The sequence below is a fragment of the Macaca thibetana genome, chromosome 9, assembly GCF_024542745.1.
Source record: "Macaca thibetana thibetana isolate TM-01 chromosome 9, ASM2454274v1, whole genome shotgun sequence".
Taxonomy (NCBI): domain Eukaryota; kingdom Metazoa; phylum Chordata; class Mammalia; order Primates; family Cercopithecidae; genus Macaca; species Macaca thibetana.
The window spans coordinates 109,323,123-109,338,290 of NC_065586.1; the positions used below are offsets into that span (position 1 = coordinate 109,323,123).

General features: G+C 34.6%; 1 protein-coding gene across 1 annotated transcript; it reads left to right on the forward strand.

Annotated features, from left to right (window-relative positions):
- The first annotated feature begins 4,518 nt into the window (after positions 1-4,518).
- LOC126962122 (translationally-controlled tumor protein-like) lies at positions 4,519-5,275 on the forward strand. The gene has a single exon (XM_050802980.1). It carries the CDS (start codon positions 4,574-4,576, stop codon positions 5,054-5,056), a length of 483 nt encoding a protein of 160 aa, XP_050658937.1. The 5' UTR covers positions 4,519-4,573; the 3' UTR covers positions 5,057-5,275.
- The last annotated feature ends 9,893 nt before the right edge of the window (positions 5,276-15,168 follow it).

The window sequence follows — 15,168 nt, forward strand, 5'->3', positions numbered from 1 at the left end:
CCCTATAGAACAAATGGACCTAATAGATATTTACAGATATTTCATTCAGTGGCTGCAAAATACACACTCTTTTCCTCAGCATATGGATTATTCTCAAAGGTCACAAAGCAAATCTGAAAACATTCAAAAAGTTGAAATAATATCAAGCATTTTCTCTGGCCACTATGGAATAAAACTAGAAATCAGTAACAGGAGGAACGTTGGTATCTATACAAACACATGGAAATTAAACAATATGCTCCTGAATGACCAGTGGGTCAATGAAGGGATTAAGAAGAAAATTGGAAAATTTCTTGAAACAAATGATAATGGAAACACAACATGTCAAAACCTATGGGATACAGTGAAAGCAGTACTAACAGGGAAGTGTATAGTTTTAAGCACCTACATCAAAAAAGAAAAACTTCAAATAAATAACCTGATGATGCATCTTAAAGAGCTAGAAAAGCAAGAACAAATCAAACCCAAAATTAGTGGAAGAAGAAAAAGATCTGAGCAGAAATCAGTGAAATTGAAATGAAGAAAATGATACATTTATCTTTTTTTGAAAAGAGAAACAAAATTGACAAATCTTTAGCCAGACTATGAAAAAAATAAGATCCAAATAAATTAGAGATTAAAAAGGAGAAATTACAACAGATACTGTAGAAATTTAAAGGATCATTAGTGGCTACTTTGAGCAACTGTATGCCAATAAACTGGAAAACCTAGAAGAAAGGGATAAATTTCTAGATACATACAACCTTACCAAGGTTGACCTATAAAGAAACCCAAAACCTGAACAGTCCAATAACAAGTAATGAGATCAAAGCCATAATAAAGTCTCCTAGCAAAGAACAGCCCAGGTCCCAGTGGCTTCACTGCTGAATTCTACCAAACATTTAAAGAATTAATACCAACGCTATTCAAACTGTTCCAAAAAATAGAGGAGGGAAATACTTCCACATTCATTCTCAAGGTCAGTATTACCCTGTTACCAAAATCAAACAAAAACACATAAATAAAAGAAAACTACATGCCAATATCGCTAAGGAATATTGATGCACAAATCCTCAACAAAATACTAGCAAACCAAATTCAACAACACATTTAAAAATCATCTATCATGACCAAGTAGGATTTATTCTAGGGATGCAAGGATGGTTTAACATATGCAAATCAATCAATGGGATACATCATATCAACAGAATGAAGGACAAAACCATATGATTATTTTAGTTGATACTGAAAAAGCATTTGATAAAATTAAACATCCTTTCGTGATAACATTCCTCAAAAAATGGTGACAGAAGGAACATGCCTCAACATAATAAAAGCCATATAGGACAGACCAACAGCTAGTATCATAATGAATGGGGAAATACTGAAAGCCTTACCTCTAAGATCTGGAATACAACAAGGATGTCCAAGTTCACCACTGTTATTTAACATAGTACTGGAAATTCTAGCTAGAGAAATCAGACAACAGAAAGAAATAAAGGGCATACAAATCGAAAAGGAAGAAGGAAAATTTTCTTTGTTTACAGATCTTGTTCATAGATGATCTTATGTTTTGAAAGACCTAGATTCTACCAAAAAAACTATTCGAACTGATAAAAAAATCTAGTAAAGTTGGAGGATACAAAATCAGTGTACAAAAATTAATAAAATGTATGTGCCAGCAGTGAACAATCAGAAAAAGAAATCAATCCCATTTACAATAGCTACAAATAAAATTAAATACCTATAAATAACCAAAGAAGTGAAATACATCTACCATGAAACTATGAAACACTGATGCAAGAAATTGAAGAGGACGCACAAAAAAATGGAAATGTATCTGATGTTCATGGATTGGAAGAATCGATATTGTTAAAATGTCCATACTACCCGGCAATCTGAACATTTAATGCAATTCCTATCAGAATATCAATGACATTTTTCACAGAAATGGAAAAAGTAAGGCTAAAATTTATATGGAACCAGAATAGTCAAAGCTATCCCGAGCACAAAGAACAAAATTGGATGGCTCACGTTACCTGAATTCAAATTATACTACAGAGTTATGGTAGCCAAAACAACATGATACTGGAATAAAAAGAGACACATAGACCAATGGAAGAAAACAGAGAACCCAGAAATAAGTCCATACATCTACAGTGAACTAATTTTTGACAAAGATGCCAACAACATACATTGGAGAAAGAATAATCTCTTCAATACATGGTTCTGGGAAAACTGGATATCCATATGCAGAAGAATGAAACTCGTCCCCTATCTCTCATCATATTAAAAAATTGAACTAAAATGGATTAAAGAGTTAAATCTAAGACCTCAAACTATGAAACGACTAGAAGAAAACACTGGGGAGACTCTCCAGGACATTGGAATGAGCAAAGATTTCTTAATACCCCACAAGCATAGGGAACCAAAGCAAAAATGGACAAATAGAATCATGGCAAGCTAAAAACCTGTTGCACAGCAAAGGAAACAATCCACGAAGTAAAGCAACTACCCACAGAATGGGAGAAAATATTTTCAAACTACCCATCTGATAAGGGATTCATAACCACAATATATAAGGAGCTCAAACAGCTCTGTAGGAAAAAAATTAATAATCTGAATTAAAAATGGGCAAAATATCTGAATAAATGTTTCTCAAAAGAAGACATACAAATGGCAAACAGGTATATAAAAAGGTGCTCAACATCATTGATCATCAGAGAAATGCAAATCAAAACTACAATGAATATCATTTCACCCCACTTACAATGGCTTTTATTCAAAAGACAGGCTGTAACAAATGCTGGCAAGGATGTGGAGAAAAGGGAACCCTTGTACACTGTTGGTGGGAATGTAAATTAGTACAACCTTTATGGAGAACAGTTTGGAGGTGAAACAACTAAAAATAGAGGTACCATAGAATCCAGCAATCCCATTCCTAGGTATATATAGTTAAAAGAAAGGAAATCAGTATATCAAAGAGATATCTACATTCCTCTGTTTATTGCAGCACTATTCATAATAGCCAAGATTTGGAAGCAACATAACTGTCCATTAACAGATGAATGGATAAAACAAAATGGTACATATATACAAGAGGGTATTATTCAGCCATTAAAAAGAATGAGATTGAACTGGAGGTCATTATATTTAGTGAAATAAGCCAGGCACAGAAAGACAAATTTTGCATGTTCTCACATATTTGTGGGGGCTAAAAAATGAAAAAAATTTAATTCATGGGAATAGAAAGTAGAAGAATAGTTACCAGGAACTGGGAAGTATAGTGTGTGTTGGGAATTATGGAGTGGAGTGGGGATGGTTAATAGGTAGAAAAAATAGAAAGAATGAATAAGACCTAGTATTTGCTAGCACAGCAGGGTGATTAAGGTGAAAAATAATTTAATTGTACATCTTAAAATAACTAAAAGAACATAATTAGATTGTAACAAAGGAGAAATGCTTGAGGGGTGGATACCCAATTTATCCTGATGTGATTATTATACATTGCATGCTTGTATCAAAATATCTCATATAACCCATAAATATATACACCTACTGTATAATTATAAAAATTAAAAATAAAAATTTAAAAAGTGTCAAAAGTAAAAGACAAATAATTTTGAAAGCAGCAAGAGAAAAGCAACATGTTACCTTCGGGGAATCCCACCCATCAGCATATTTTTCAGCAGAAACTTTGCAGGATAGTAAAGAGTGGGATGATATATTCAAAAGCTGAAAGAAATAAACTGCCAACCAAGAATACTAAACCCAGCAAAACTATTCTCTACAAATGAAGAAGAGATAAAGACTTTCCCAGACAAACAAAACCGAAGGTTATCACTACTAGACTTGCCTTACAAGAAGTACTTAAGGGAGCTTTTCAAATTGAAACAAAATGATACTAAATAGCAACATAAAAGCATATGATAATGTAAATCTTAGTGGTAAAGGTAAATATATAGACACAAAACAATGTAATACTGTGACAATGATGCATAAATTACTTTTCACCTTTGTGGAAATGTTAAAAGATAAATGTATTAAGAATAATTATGATCACAAAAATGTGTTAGTGGGTACACAATACAAAAAGAGGTAAATTTTGACATCAATAACATAAAGTGTGTTTGTAGAGGAGGGAAAATATAGTTTTTATAAGTGATTTGAGTTAGGTTGTTATTAAAACTTAAACTGTTATAACTATAAGAAGTTTTAGTTAAGCCTCATGAAAAAAAGAAAAAACCTACAGTAGGTACAAATAAGATAAAGAGAAACGAATCAAAGTATATCACTACAAAAATCTTCAAATCACAAAGGAAGATAGCAAGAGAGGAAGAGTGGAACAAAAGAACAACAAAACAGAAAACAACTAACAAAATGGCAATGATAAGTGTTTACCTATTGATAATTACTTTAAATGTTAATGAATTAAACTCATCAGTCAAAAGATATAAAGTGGCTGAATAAATAAGATCACTTTTCCGCCCGCTCCCCACTCCCACTGAGTGCCGCTCCGGCTGCACCGTGCAGCCGTCATCTCCCTTCAGTCGCCATCATTATTATCTACCGGGACCTCATCAGCCACGATGAGATGTTCTGCGACATCTACAAGATCCAGGAGATCATGGACGGGCTGTGCCTGGACGTGGAGGGGAAGATGGTCAGTAGGACAGAAGGTAACATTGATGACTCGCTCATTCGTGGAAATGCCTCCGCTGAAGGCCCCGAGGGCGAAGGTACCGAAAGCACAGTAATCACTGGTGTTGATATTGTCATGAACCATCATCTGCAGGAAACAAGTTTCACAAAAGAAGCCTATAAGAAGTACATCAAAGATTACATAAAATCAATCAAAGGTAAACTTGAAGAACAGAGACCAGAAAGAGTAAAACCTTTTATGACAGGGGCTGCAGAACAAATCAAGCACATCCTTGCTAATTTCAAAAACTACCAGTTCTTCATTGGTGAAAACATGAATCCAGATGGCATGGTTGCTCTATTGGACTACCGTGAGGATGGTGTGACCCCATATATGATTTTCTTTAAGGATGGTTTAGAAATGGAAAAATGTTAACAAATTTGGCAATCACTTTGTACCTATCACCTGTCATCATAACTGGCTTCTGCTTGTCATCCACACAACACCAGGACTTAAGACAAATGGGACTGATGTCATCTTGAGCTCTTCATTTATTTTGACCGTGATTTATTTGGAGTGGAGGCATTGTTTTTAAGAAAAACATGTCATGTAGTTTGTCTAAAAATAAAATGCATTTAAACTCAAAAAAAAAAATAATAAGACCAACAATATGCTGTCTACAAGAGGCTCACTCTAGATTTAAGTACACACATAGGCTGAAAGTAAAGGGATGAAAAAAATACGATTTAATGCAAATGGTAACCAAAAGACAGCAGGGATGGTGACTTTTAGACAAAGCAGACTTTATGTTAAAAAATACAAAAAACGATAAAGATCATTACATTAAAAAAGTGTCAATTCAATAGGAAGATATACAAATTAAAAAAATATATGTACCCAACATCAGAGCATGCACATAGATGGGGCAAACACTGATAAAGGGAAAAATATGCAGCAGTACAAGAATAGCAGGAGACTTTAATACTCCACTTTTAATAATGGATAGGTGATCCAGACAGAATATCAGTGAGGACATAGTAGACTTAAATAACGCTGTAGACCAAATGGACTTCATAGACATACACAGAATGTTCTATCCAGCAGCAAAAGGATGTACATTGTTCTCAAGCACACATGAAACATTTTCCAGGACAGATCACGTGCTAGGTCACAAAACAAGTCTTAAAAGTCTTAAGAAAATGGAAATCACTTTAAGTATCTTTTCTGACCACAATGGAATGAAACTAGAAACCAGTAACAAAAGAAAAACAAGAAAATTCACAAATACATGGGAATTAAACAACATGTTATTGAACTATTGAGTCAAAGAAGAAATCAATTAGAAAATAACCGCAAGACAAATGAAATTACAGCATAGCCACATTCACGGGATACAGCAGAAGCATACTAAGAGGGAAGTACTGATAAATGCTTAAATTATAAAAGAAGAAAGATCTCAACGACACAACCTAACTTTACCGTTACGGAATTAGAAAAAGAAGAAGAAACTAAGTCCCAATTTAGCTGAAGGAAGAGATAATAAAGATTATATAGAAATAAGTAAAATAGAGAACAGAAAACAATCAACAGAAGTAAGAATTGGTTTTTTGAAAAGATAAAATCAACAAACCCTTAACTAAGAAAAAAATGAGAGAAGACTCAAATAAAATCAGAAAGAAAAGAAAAGACATTACAATTGATGCAATAGATGTTAAAAAGACCATAAGGGACTATAAGAACAATTATATACCACCAAATTAGACAGCCTAGAAGTGATGGATATCCTAAAAACCTACAACCTCACAAGACTGAATGAAGAAGAAATAGCCTAAATAGATTAATAACAAATAAGGAAATTGAATCAGGAATAAAAAGTCTCCCAAGAAATACAAACCCAGGACCAGATGGCTTAAGAGATGAATACTACCAAACATCTAAAAATTGATACAAATTCTTCTTAATCTCGTCCAGAAAATAAAACAGTAGAGGACACTTCCAAACTCATTTTATGGGACCAGCATCACCCTGATACCAAAGTCAGAGAAAGAGACCACAAGAAAACTGCCGGTCAGTATCCCTGATAAATATGAATGTAAAAATCTCCAACAAAATATTAGCAAACCAAATTCAACAGTACCTTAAAAAGATCTTATACCATGAACAAGTGGAATTTATCCCTGGAATGCAAGAATGATTGAATACATGCAAATCAATTAACATGATACTACGTGATTCATTAACAGAATGAAGGATAAAAATATTAGATTTTCTATTCTTGTGTCCATTTTGATAAATTTTTAAAAGAAATTTTTGTATTTTATCTAAGTTTTCAAAAAAATTTGTGCACAATATTTGATAAAAGTTCATTATTCTTTTAATGTCTGTAGAATCTGTAGTGATATTCCCATTTTCATTCCTGCTATTAGTAATATGTATTGTTTCTCTTTTTTTCCTGCTCAGTACAGCTAGAAAGATACTAACTTTGTTGAGCTTTTAAAGGGTTAACTTTTGTTAATTTTCTCTATTGTTTCTTTGTTGTTTATTTTTATTGATTTCTGTCCATATATTTATTATTTTCTTCCTTCTACTTACTTTGGATTTACTGTGATTTCTTTCTTTCCTAGCTTCTTAAAGTAGAAATCAGGTCACTGATTTTAGACCTTTCCCTTCCTTCCTTCTTCCCTCCCTCCCTTCTTTCTCTTTTTCTTTCTCCCCTTCCCTCCCCTCTCCTCTCCTTTCTTTTTCTTACAGGATCTCACTCTGTCACCCAGGCTTGAGTACAGTGGCATAATTATAGCTCACTGTAGTCTCAAACTCTTGGGCTCAAGATATCCTCCTATCTTGGTCTCCTGAGTGGCTGGGACTGCAGCCATGTATCACCATGCCTGGCTAACTTATTATTATTTATTATTTATTATTATTATTATTATTATTTTTGTAGAGACTGAGTTTTGCTATGTTGACCAGGTTGGTCTTGAACCTGTGGCTCAAGCAATTCCTCCTGCCTCGGACTCCCACAGCACTAGGATTACAGGTATGAGCCACCATGCTCAGGCTTTTGTTTTTTTTTTTCTTTTTCTAAAGTAAGCATGTAATGCTATAAATTTTCCTCTAAGCACTTGTGATAGGCTGAATAATGACTTCTCCAAATGTTTTCACATCCTAATCCCTGGAATTTGTGCATATCTTATATGGCAAAAGAAACTTTGAGTATGTAATTAAATTAAAGATTTTGAAATGAGGATATTATTCTGGATTATCGAGGTGGGCTTCATGTAATTACAATGATCCTTAGGGAAGCATGAAGAGTCAGAGCAGAATGCATTGTGATGAAGCAGAGACTGGAGTGATACACTTTGAAAATGGAGGAAGGGGCCACAAGCCAAGAAGTACAGGCTTCCACTGGAAGTGGAAAAAGGCAAGAGAATTGATTCTTCAGAGCTTCTTGAAGGAAGCAGCCCTGCTGACACCTTGACTTTAGCCCAGTACAACTGATTTAAGAATTCTGATCTCCAGAACTGTAAAAGCACACATTAGTGTGTGTGTGTGTTTCAAAAGCAACCCAGTGGTATGGTTTGAATGTGTTCCTCACAAAGCATGTGTTGGAAACGTAATTACCAATGCAACAGTGTCAGAAGGTGGGTCCTAATAAGAGGTGTTTAGGCCATGGGAGAATGGCCATTAATGTGGATTAATGTTATTATGAGAGTGGGTTCATTATAAAAGGATAAATTTGGCCCCGTCTTGTTTCTCTCTCACCGTCTCTTTGTCTTTCCACCATGGGATAATGCAGTAAGAAGGCCCTTGCAGATCCAGTCCCTCAATCTTGGACTTGCTAGCTTCCAGAATTGTGAGCCAATAAATTTCTGTTTATTATAAATTACTCAGTCCATGGTATTCTGTTATAGCAACACAAAATGGAACTAAGATACTTAGTTTGTGGTAATTTGTTACAGCAGCAAAAGGAAACTAGTACAGTAGTGCTTTAGTGACAGCCCACGTTTTTGCACATGTTGTAAATTTATTATCAGTTCAAAATATTTTCTAATTTCCTTTTGTGTTTTTTTTCTGATACCAAATGCATGTATTTTCCCAGCAGCAACCAGTTCTTCAATTCGCTGACACCAAATGGGTGTCCAATAATACACTTTGATTCTATACTGACACTAACTATACTAACTAACCAGGGTTAGTCCAGATCTCACAGGTCAAGGGCTCAGTTCTGCAAGATTGCCCTCACTTCAGATGCTAGCTAAAAATGGGGTCCCCAAGCTGCCCACACTTCTCTTCATGAGAATTTATAGTTACAAATTCAGTGGTTCCCATGACTCATGCCTCAGGTTTGATAATTTGCTAGAACTCACAGAATTCAGGAAAGTGCTTTGTTATGTTTACCAGTTTATGATAAAGAATATAACTCAAGAACAACTAAATGGAAGAAATGCATACAGCAAGGTACAGGATGGGGATGGGAGAAACATAGAACTTTGTTTCTAAACCCTATCATTTTAGGGGTTTATATGGAAGCCTCTTACATAGACTTCATTGATTGAATCATTGGCCATAGTTAATTTAACTCAATTTCCAGCCCCTCTCCCCTCTCTGGAGTTTGGGGAATAAGGCTGAAAGTTCTAACTCTAATCCTGTGGTTCATTTTTCTATTGACTGGCTTTCATCTTGAAATCGTCTAAGGCTCTCCCTCCATGAGTCACCTCATTAACTTACAAAAGACTGTAAATTACAACTGTTACAGGAGCTCTGTGCTCTGGGAACAATGACCAAATACCTACTTGTTTTATTATACCATATCTTTGATCCATTAAGTTGTTAGAAGTATGTTATTTAATTTCTAAATATTTTGGAATTTTACTGGATCTCTTTGGTTTTTGATTTTCAATTCTATTGTGATCAGATCATACACTCTGTATGATTTCAATCCTTTAATTTTATTGAAACTTGTTTTACCTCCAGCATATGGTCTATTGTGGTGAACAGGTCACGTGCCCTTAAAAATGATATGTATTCTGTTGCTGGGCATAGTGTTCTTTGAATGTCAATTAGGCTAACGTGGTTGACACTGTTACTCAGAAATTTATGTCTCATTACCTATCTAGTTTTTCTAACAATAATAAATAAGATGGCAGAGAGAAAGCTATATTCAATCTCCAACCATGATTGTAAATTTGACTGTGTAAATCTTTTTTGCTTTATAGATTTTTGAAGCTCTGTTATCAGAAAAATCTATACTTATCATTGTTTTGTCTTCCTGACAAATTGTTCCTTTTCACATTGGGAAATCCTCTTTATCTCCCATAAATTTTGTGTTCTTGATGTCTATTTTATCTCATGATAACATAATAACTCTAAGCGTCTTATGCCTGATATTTGCATAACACATCTTTTTCTATCTATCTTCTTTCAGCTACCTGGGTCTTTATATTTAAAGTATGTCTCTTACTGAGTGCATATAGTTGAGCCTTGCTTTGTTATTATTTTCATGATCTTGTCTTTTAATTAGAGTATTTAGTCCACTTACATTTAATATAATTTATTATATGACTGAATTTTGTTTTACCATTTTTCTATTTGTTTACCTCATCTAGTTTTTTGTTTATCGCTCATTTCTGGCCCTCTTTTGGATTTATTGAATATTTTAAGAATTCCATGTTATTTTTATTATTATATATTTGAATTAGTTTTGTTTTAAGAGGTAGCTATAAGGATTACAACATATTTCCCTATCTTTTCCCAATCTACCTAACCTTCAGATTATACCACTTCACATAAAACTTAAGAATTTGGTAAATGCATAGGTCTGTTAAGCCTCCACACATTACATTATAGTTGTGGCCATGGTTTGGTTTGTTTGACCCCTCCAAATCTCATGTTGAAATTTGATCTCCAATGTTGGAGGTGGTCCTAGTGGGAGGTTTTTGGGTCATGGGGGCAGATCCCTCATGAATGGCTCGGTGCCATCTCATGGTAATGTGTGAGAGTTCTTGTTCTGTTAGTTCCCAAAAAAGATAGTTGTTTAAAACAGTCCAGCACCAACCTCTTTGCTCTCTTGTTTTCTCTTTCACCATGTGATATCTACACACACCAGCCTCATCTTTCCCTTCTGCCATGAGCGGTAGCAGCTTGGGAATCTCATTAGAAGTAGATGTTGGTGCCCTGCCCACCCCGCCCCCACCATATTTCTTATCCAGTCTGCAGATTCATGGGCCAAGTAAACCTCTTTTCTTTATAAATTACCCAGCTTCAGGTATTTCTTATAGAAACAGAAACAGAAACAGGCTAATACAGTAAATGTATTATGTTTACTTGTGTTATAACTTTCACAATTTATCTTTTATTTTTTGCTTAAAACAGGTGCATGTACTTTAAAGAAATTAAGAAAAACAGTATTTCATGTTACCCAATATTTACTCCTTCTGATGCTCTTCATTCTTTCCTGATGTTCCAAATTTCCCTTTACCCTCAAAATTTCCTTTAGCATTTCTCGTAGCTCAACTCTGCTGGTGATGTGTTGTTTTAGTTTCTATTTATCAGAAGAGTATTTATTTTACCTTCATTCTTGAAGGGTATTTTTCTAGATATAGAATTCTGGGTGACAATTTCCTCTTTTCTATACTTTAATGATATTTTCCCACTGTCTTTTGGCCTCCACATTTTCTGCTGTCTGGAGTAATTTGTATTATTTCTTTCTGTTTAATGTGTCATTTAAGTCAGGCTGCTTTCAATTTTTCTTTATGTTTGTTTCCCATTAGTTTGATTGTAAGGTGCCCGTGTGATTCTTATTTGTATTTATTCCTCTTGAGATTTGCTGAGCTTGTAGGTGTAAACTTATATTTATCACCACATTTGGAAAAAAACCTGGTTATTATTACTGCACATTTTTCTCCTGCCCCATTCTTTCTACCTGCTCCTTCTGAGAATTCAATCATGTGATATTACATATTTGATAGTGTCCTGCAGATCTCTTTATCTCTGCTCATTTAACGATCTTTTTGTTCTTCTGATTCCATCATTTTTTACTCTATTTTCAAGTTAACTGACTATTCTTTTTACCATATTCAATCTAATATTAATCCCATTTTAAGAAACTAGTTTTTTTTCAGTTATAGTATTTCTACTCGTCTCTTTTTTTATCGTTCTATTCCTCAGCTGAGATTTCTTGCTTTTGTTTATTCATATGAAGATATTTTCCATTACGCCTTTGGGCATAGTTACAAAAGCTACTTTAAAGTCCTTGTTTGATAATGTTTATATCGGGTTCATCTTGCAAAAGACCTTTCTTGATTGCCTTTTCATTTGGATATGAACCACATTTTCCTGTTTCTTCACATGTCTAGTAATTTTGTGTGTGTCCTGGACATTTTAAATGATACATTTTAGAGACTTTGAAGGTTGTTATAATCTTCTGAAGTACACAGACATTTTTTGCTTTAGCAGACCTTTAACTTGATTAACTCGAACTTCAAACTCTAGGTCCCCTGTGGTTGTTGGCTTAGCTGGACTTCTTGGAGTCCTCCTCGTGCTTGCATAATTCAAGTTAGTCAGCATAGTTTATTTATAGACTTGAGGCTCCTCTTCTCTGGCTCTTTTCTTTCTGAGACTTTTCTTCTCATTCTTTAGCTTCTGTGGACAAATTCTGTCCCCTAGATCTTTGAGCCAGTGAAACTATGGGTTTCAACCCAAGTTTCAGTTGCCCTACCTCTCACTGTCTGTCTTCAGGTGCAGAGCTATAAAAATGGGAAACTCACCCATTGTTGCTCCTTTTTTTCTGGGTGTTGATCCTCTTTCAGTTTCTGCCTGCTTTTGGTTCCTCTCCACTTCCTTCAGAAAATTGTTTTATATATTTTGTTGAGCTTACATATGGTATCTGAAGGAGTTTATACCAATGCGAGCTACTCATTACCAGAGACCCTCCCCACACTTTTTACACACATCATTTATCCTTTTCTCTGTTAATGTCTAGTTAGTACACACACACACACACACAATCTTAGCTTGCTTTATTAATTGCTTTTATATATCTTTTATTAATCTTTTATATTAATCTTTTATTAATCTCATATATATCTTTTATTAATCTTAGCTTGCTTTTGTTAATTGCTTATATATATATAATCTTAGCTTGCTTTTATTAATTAACCTTAGCTTGCTTTCATTGTCCTCCCTCCCCATCCCATCATGTTTTCAAGTTGGTATGATTTGAGATTTTTCCAAATATGATTAATTTTTATACATTTCATTATGCACAGAAGTTATTTGTATTTAACAATATATTAAACAACACCATGTTTTGAATTCCTCGTATACTCCTTGCTTATTTTTTTTTTTTTTCTGAGATGGGGTCTTGCTTTGTCCCCAGGCTGGAGAGCAGTTGTGCAATCATGGCTGCTTACTGTAGCCTCAAACTCCTGGGCTCAAGTGATCCTCCTGCCTTAGTCTCCTGAGTAACTGGGACTACAGGTACATGCCGCCATACCTGGCTAATGTTATTTTTATTTTTTATCTTTTAGAGACAGAGTCTTGCTATGTTGCCCAGGCTATTCTTGAAATCCTGGTCTCAAGCAATTCTACTGCATCAGCCTCCTGAGTAGCTGCGATTACATGTGTGAGCCACAGTGCCTGGCTCCTTGCTTATGTTGCTTTTGTTTCTGCTGAAGTGATTATTTCATAGAATAAGAGAATATAAATGTGATAACGTTTATGACTTTCTGAATGTCAGACAAAATATTTATTTTGTCCTCCCAGGTGAATGTAATTTGAGTAGATATGAGACTGTAGTAAAAAAATTATTTTCTCTCAGAAATGTAAGATATTGCTTTGTTTTTTCTATCAGTGTGTTATTTACAAGTCTGATTCCATTTTTTTCTTATTTTTTGATAGATAATTTTTTTCATACCTGAAAGCTTCTAGGATTTTTCATTCTATCCTCAGTTTTATGAAGTTTTGTATCATGTGTTTAGCTTAAAGTCATCTTATTTTTCTACAAACTTAGTAGGTCCCATAAATATGCAAGATCAGGTCTACAAAATTTTTTCTATTAAAATACAATTTATTTTGCACAATTTATAAATTGTATTAAATAAAATACCATTTATTTTCAGTGCTGTCCTTTCATTCTTTCCATCTAAAAATTCTATTAGATAAAATCTGAAACAACAATCCTACTAGATGAAATCGGCCAAAACAGCAACCAGTTTTCTGCCCTATTTTGAGCTCATAATCATTTTACACTGGATTCCACACAAATAGGTCCTCTCAGTTTTCTAAGTGATTAAGTTGCTTTGCATCTATTTCACACTGTTTTTCAGCCTACATATTAATTATATTTGTGGCCAAAATTTTGATTCCCAATATTTCTTTTTTTTTTTTTTGCAAATTTTAATTACACAAATTCTAAAATGTTTTTCTCTTGCCTTAGTTTTAGTTCTTATGTTTGAGATTGGTACCTCTCAAACATTTGACAATCCTTAACTCTCTTTTCCTTTATGTTCAAGGATCTATGTGCACCTGCCCATTCTTTTAAAATATGACTTGGGCATGGGATTTGGGAGACAGCACTCTGCTAACACCTTATCTCAGCGTTGAAATAAAGAAGCTGTATTGTAAACTTGAATTGTGTCTTTGACACAAAACTTAAAAGACCTTAAAAGTAGACATGTGAAATACTACGGTACAAATGGATTCTAGAAAGTATGTGTCTTTGAAAATATCTGAAAACATTGTCTTTTACTCATGTTGGGAAAGTGGCACAGAAATGAAGTTCCCTGAAACTGGGATAGGCAAAGATCAGGATGGACTTTCAGGAAGAAAAGCTCTGGCACTTGGCCAGTGGCCTTTCCTATTTAGGATACTCTCATACCCAATTTGTATATGACATTGAATTCCCCAACCTAGGAATACAGCAGTCAGTCTTCATTGGCATAATTGAGCAGAGCTGAGCATAATTAATGGGGATCTGAGGATGTAATTGTCTTCACTTTCTGCCCTGGCATCATCCTTGTCTCTCAAGACCTAAGAGACAATGGGAATGAAATGGATGTTATGGCCGAGCATTGCAAATTGTGGTCCTATCTGAATGGCATTATTTCTGTTGGCCCAGTTTCTCAGAGCATACTGCTGGGCCTAATTTCTGTGTTCACTGATTCTGCTGGGACTGCAGACCCTCAAGAGTACGAAAAGAACATAGGCAGTATTAGGAGCATGAAAAGCCATTCACCACATTGATGCTTCTCTGTTGAATACAGTGTTTCCCCCAGGATAGCATCTAATTGCTACTTGAACGAACCCACTGTCTTTACCTCACCAGCCTTGCCCAGTACGCCATTGCAAACATTTATTATTCTTTGAGTGGCAAAGCTCTTCCTGTCTGTCTCTTCTGTATTTGTTGTTTTTTTTTTTTCTGAACTATTACTTCTGCCCCCACTCCTGTCATTGACGTAATATCAAAAGTAGCAGCAATATGCAATTGATATTATCTACTCTGCTAAAGATCTTGTGTACCTCACTAATATCTCCTTCAATGTCTTTTTTGA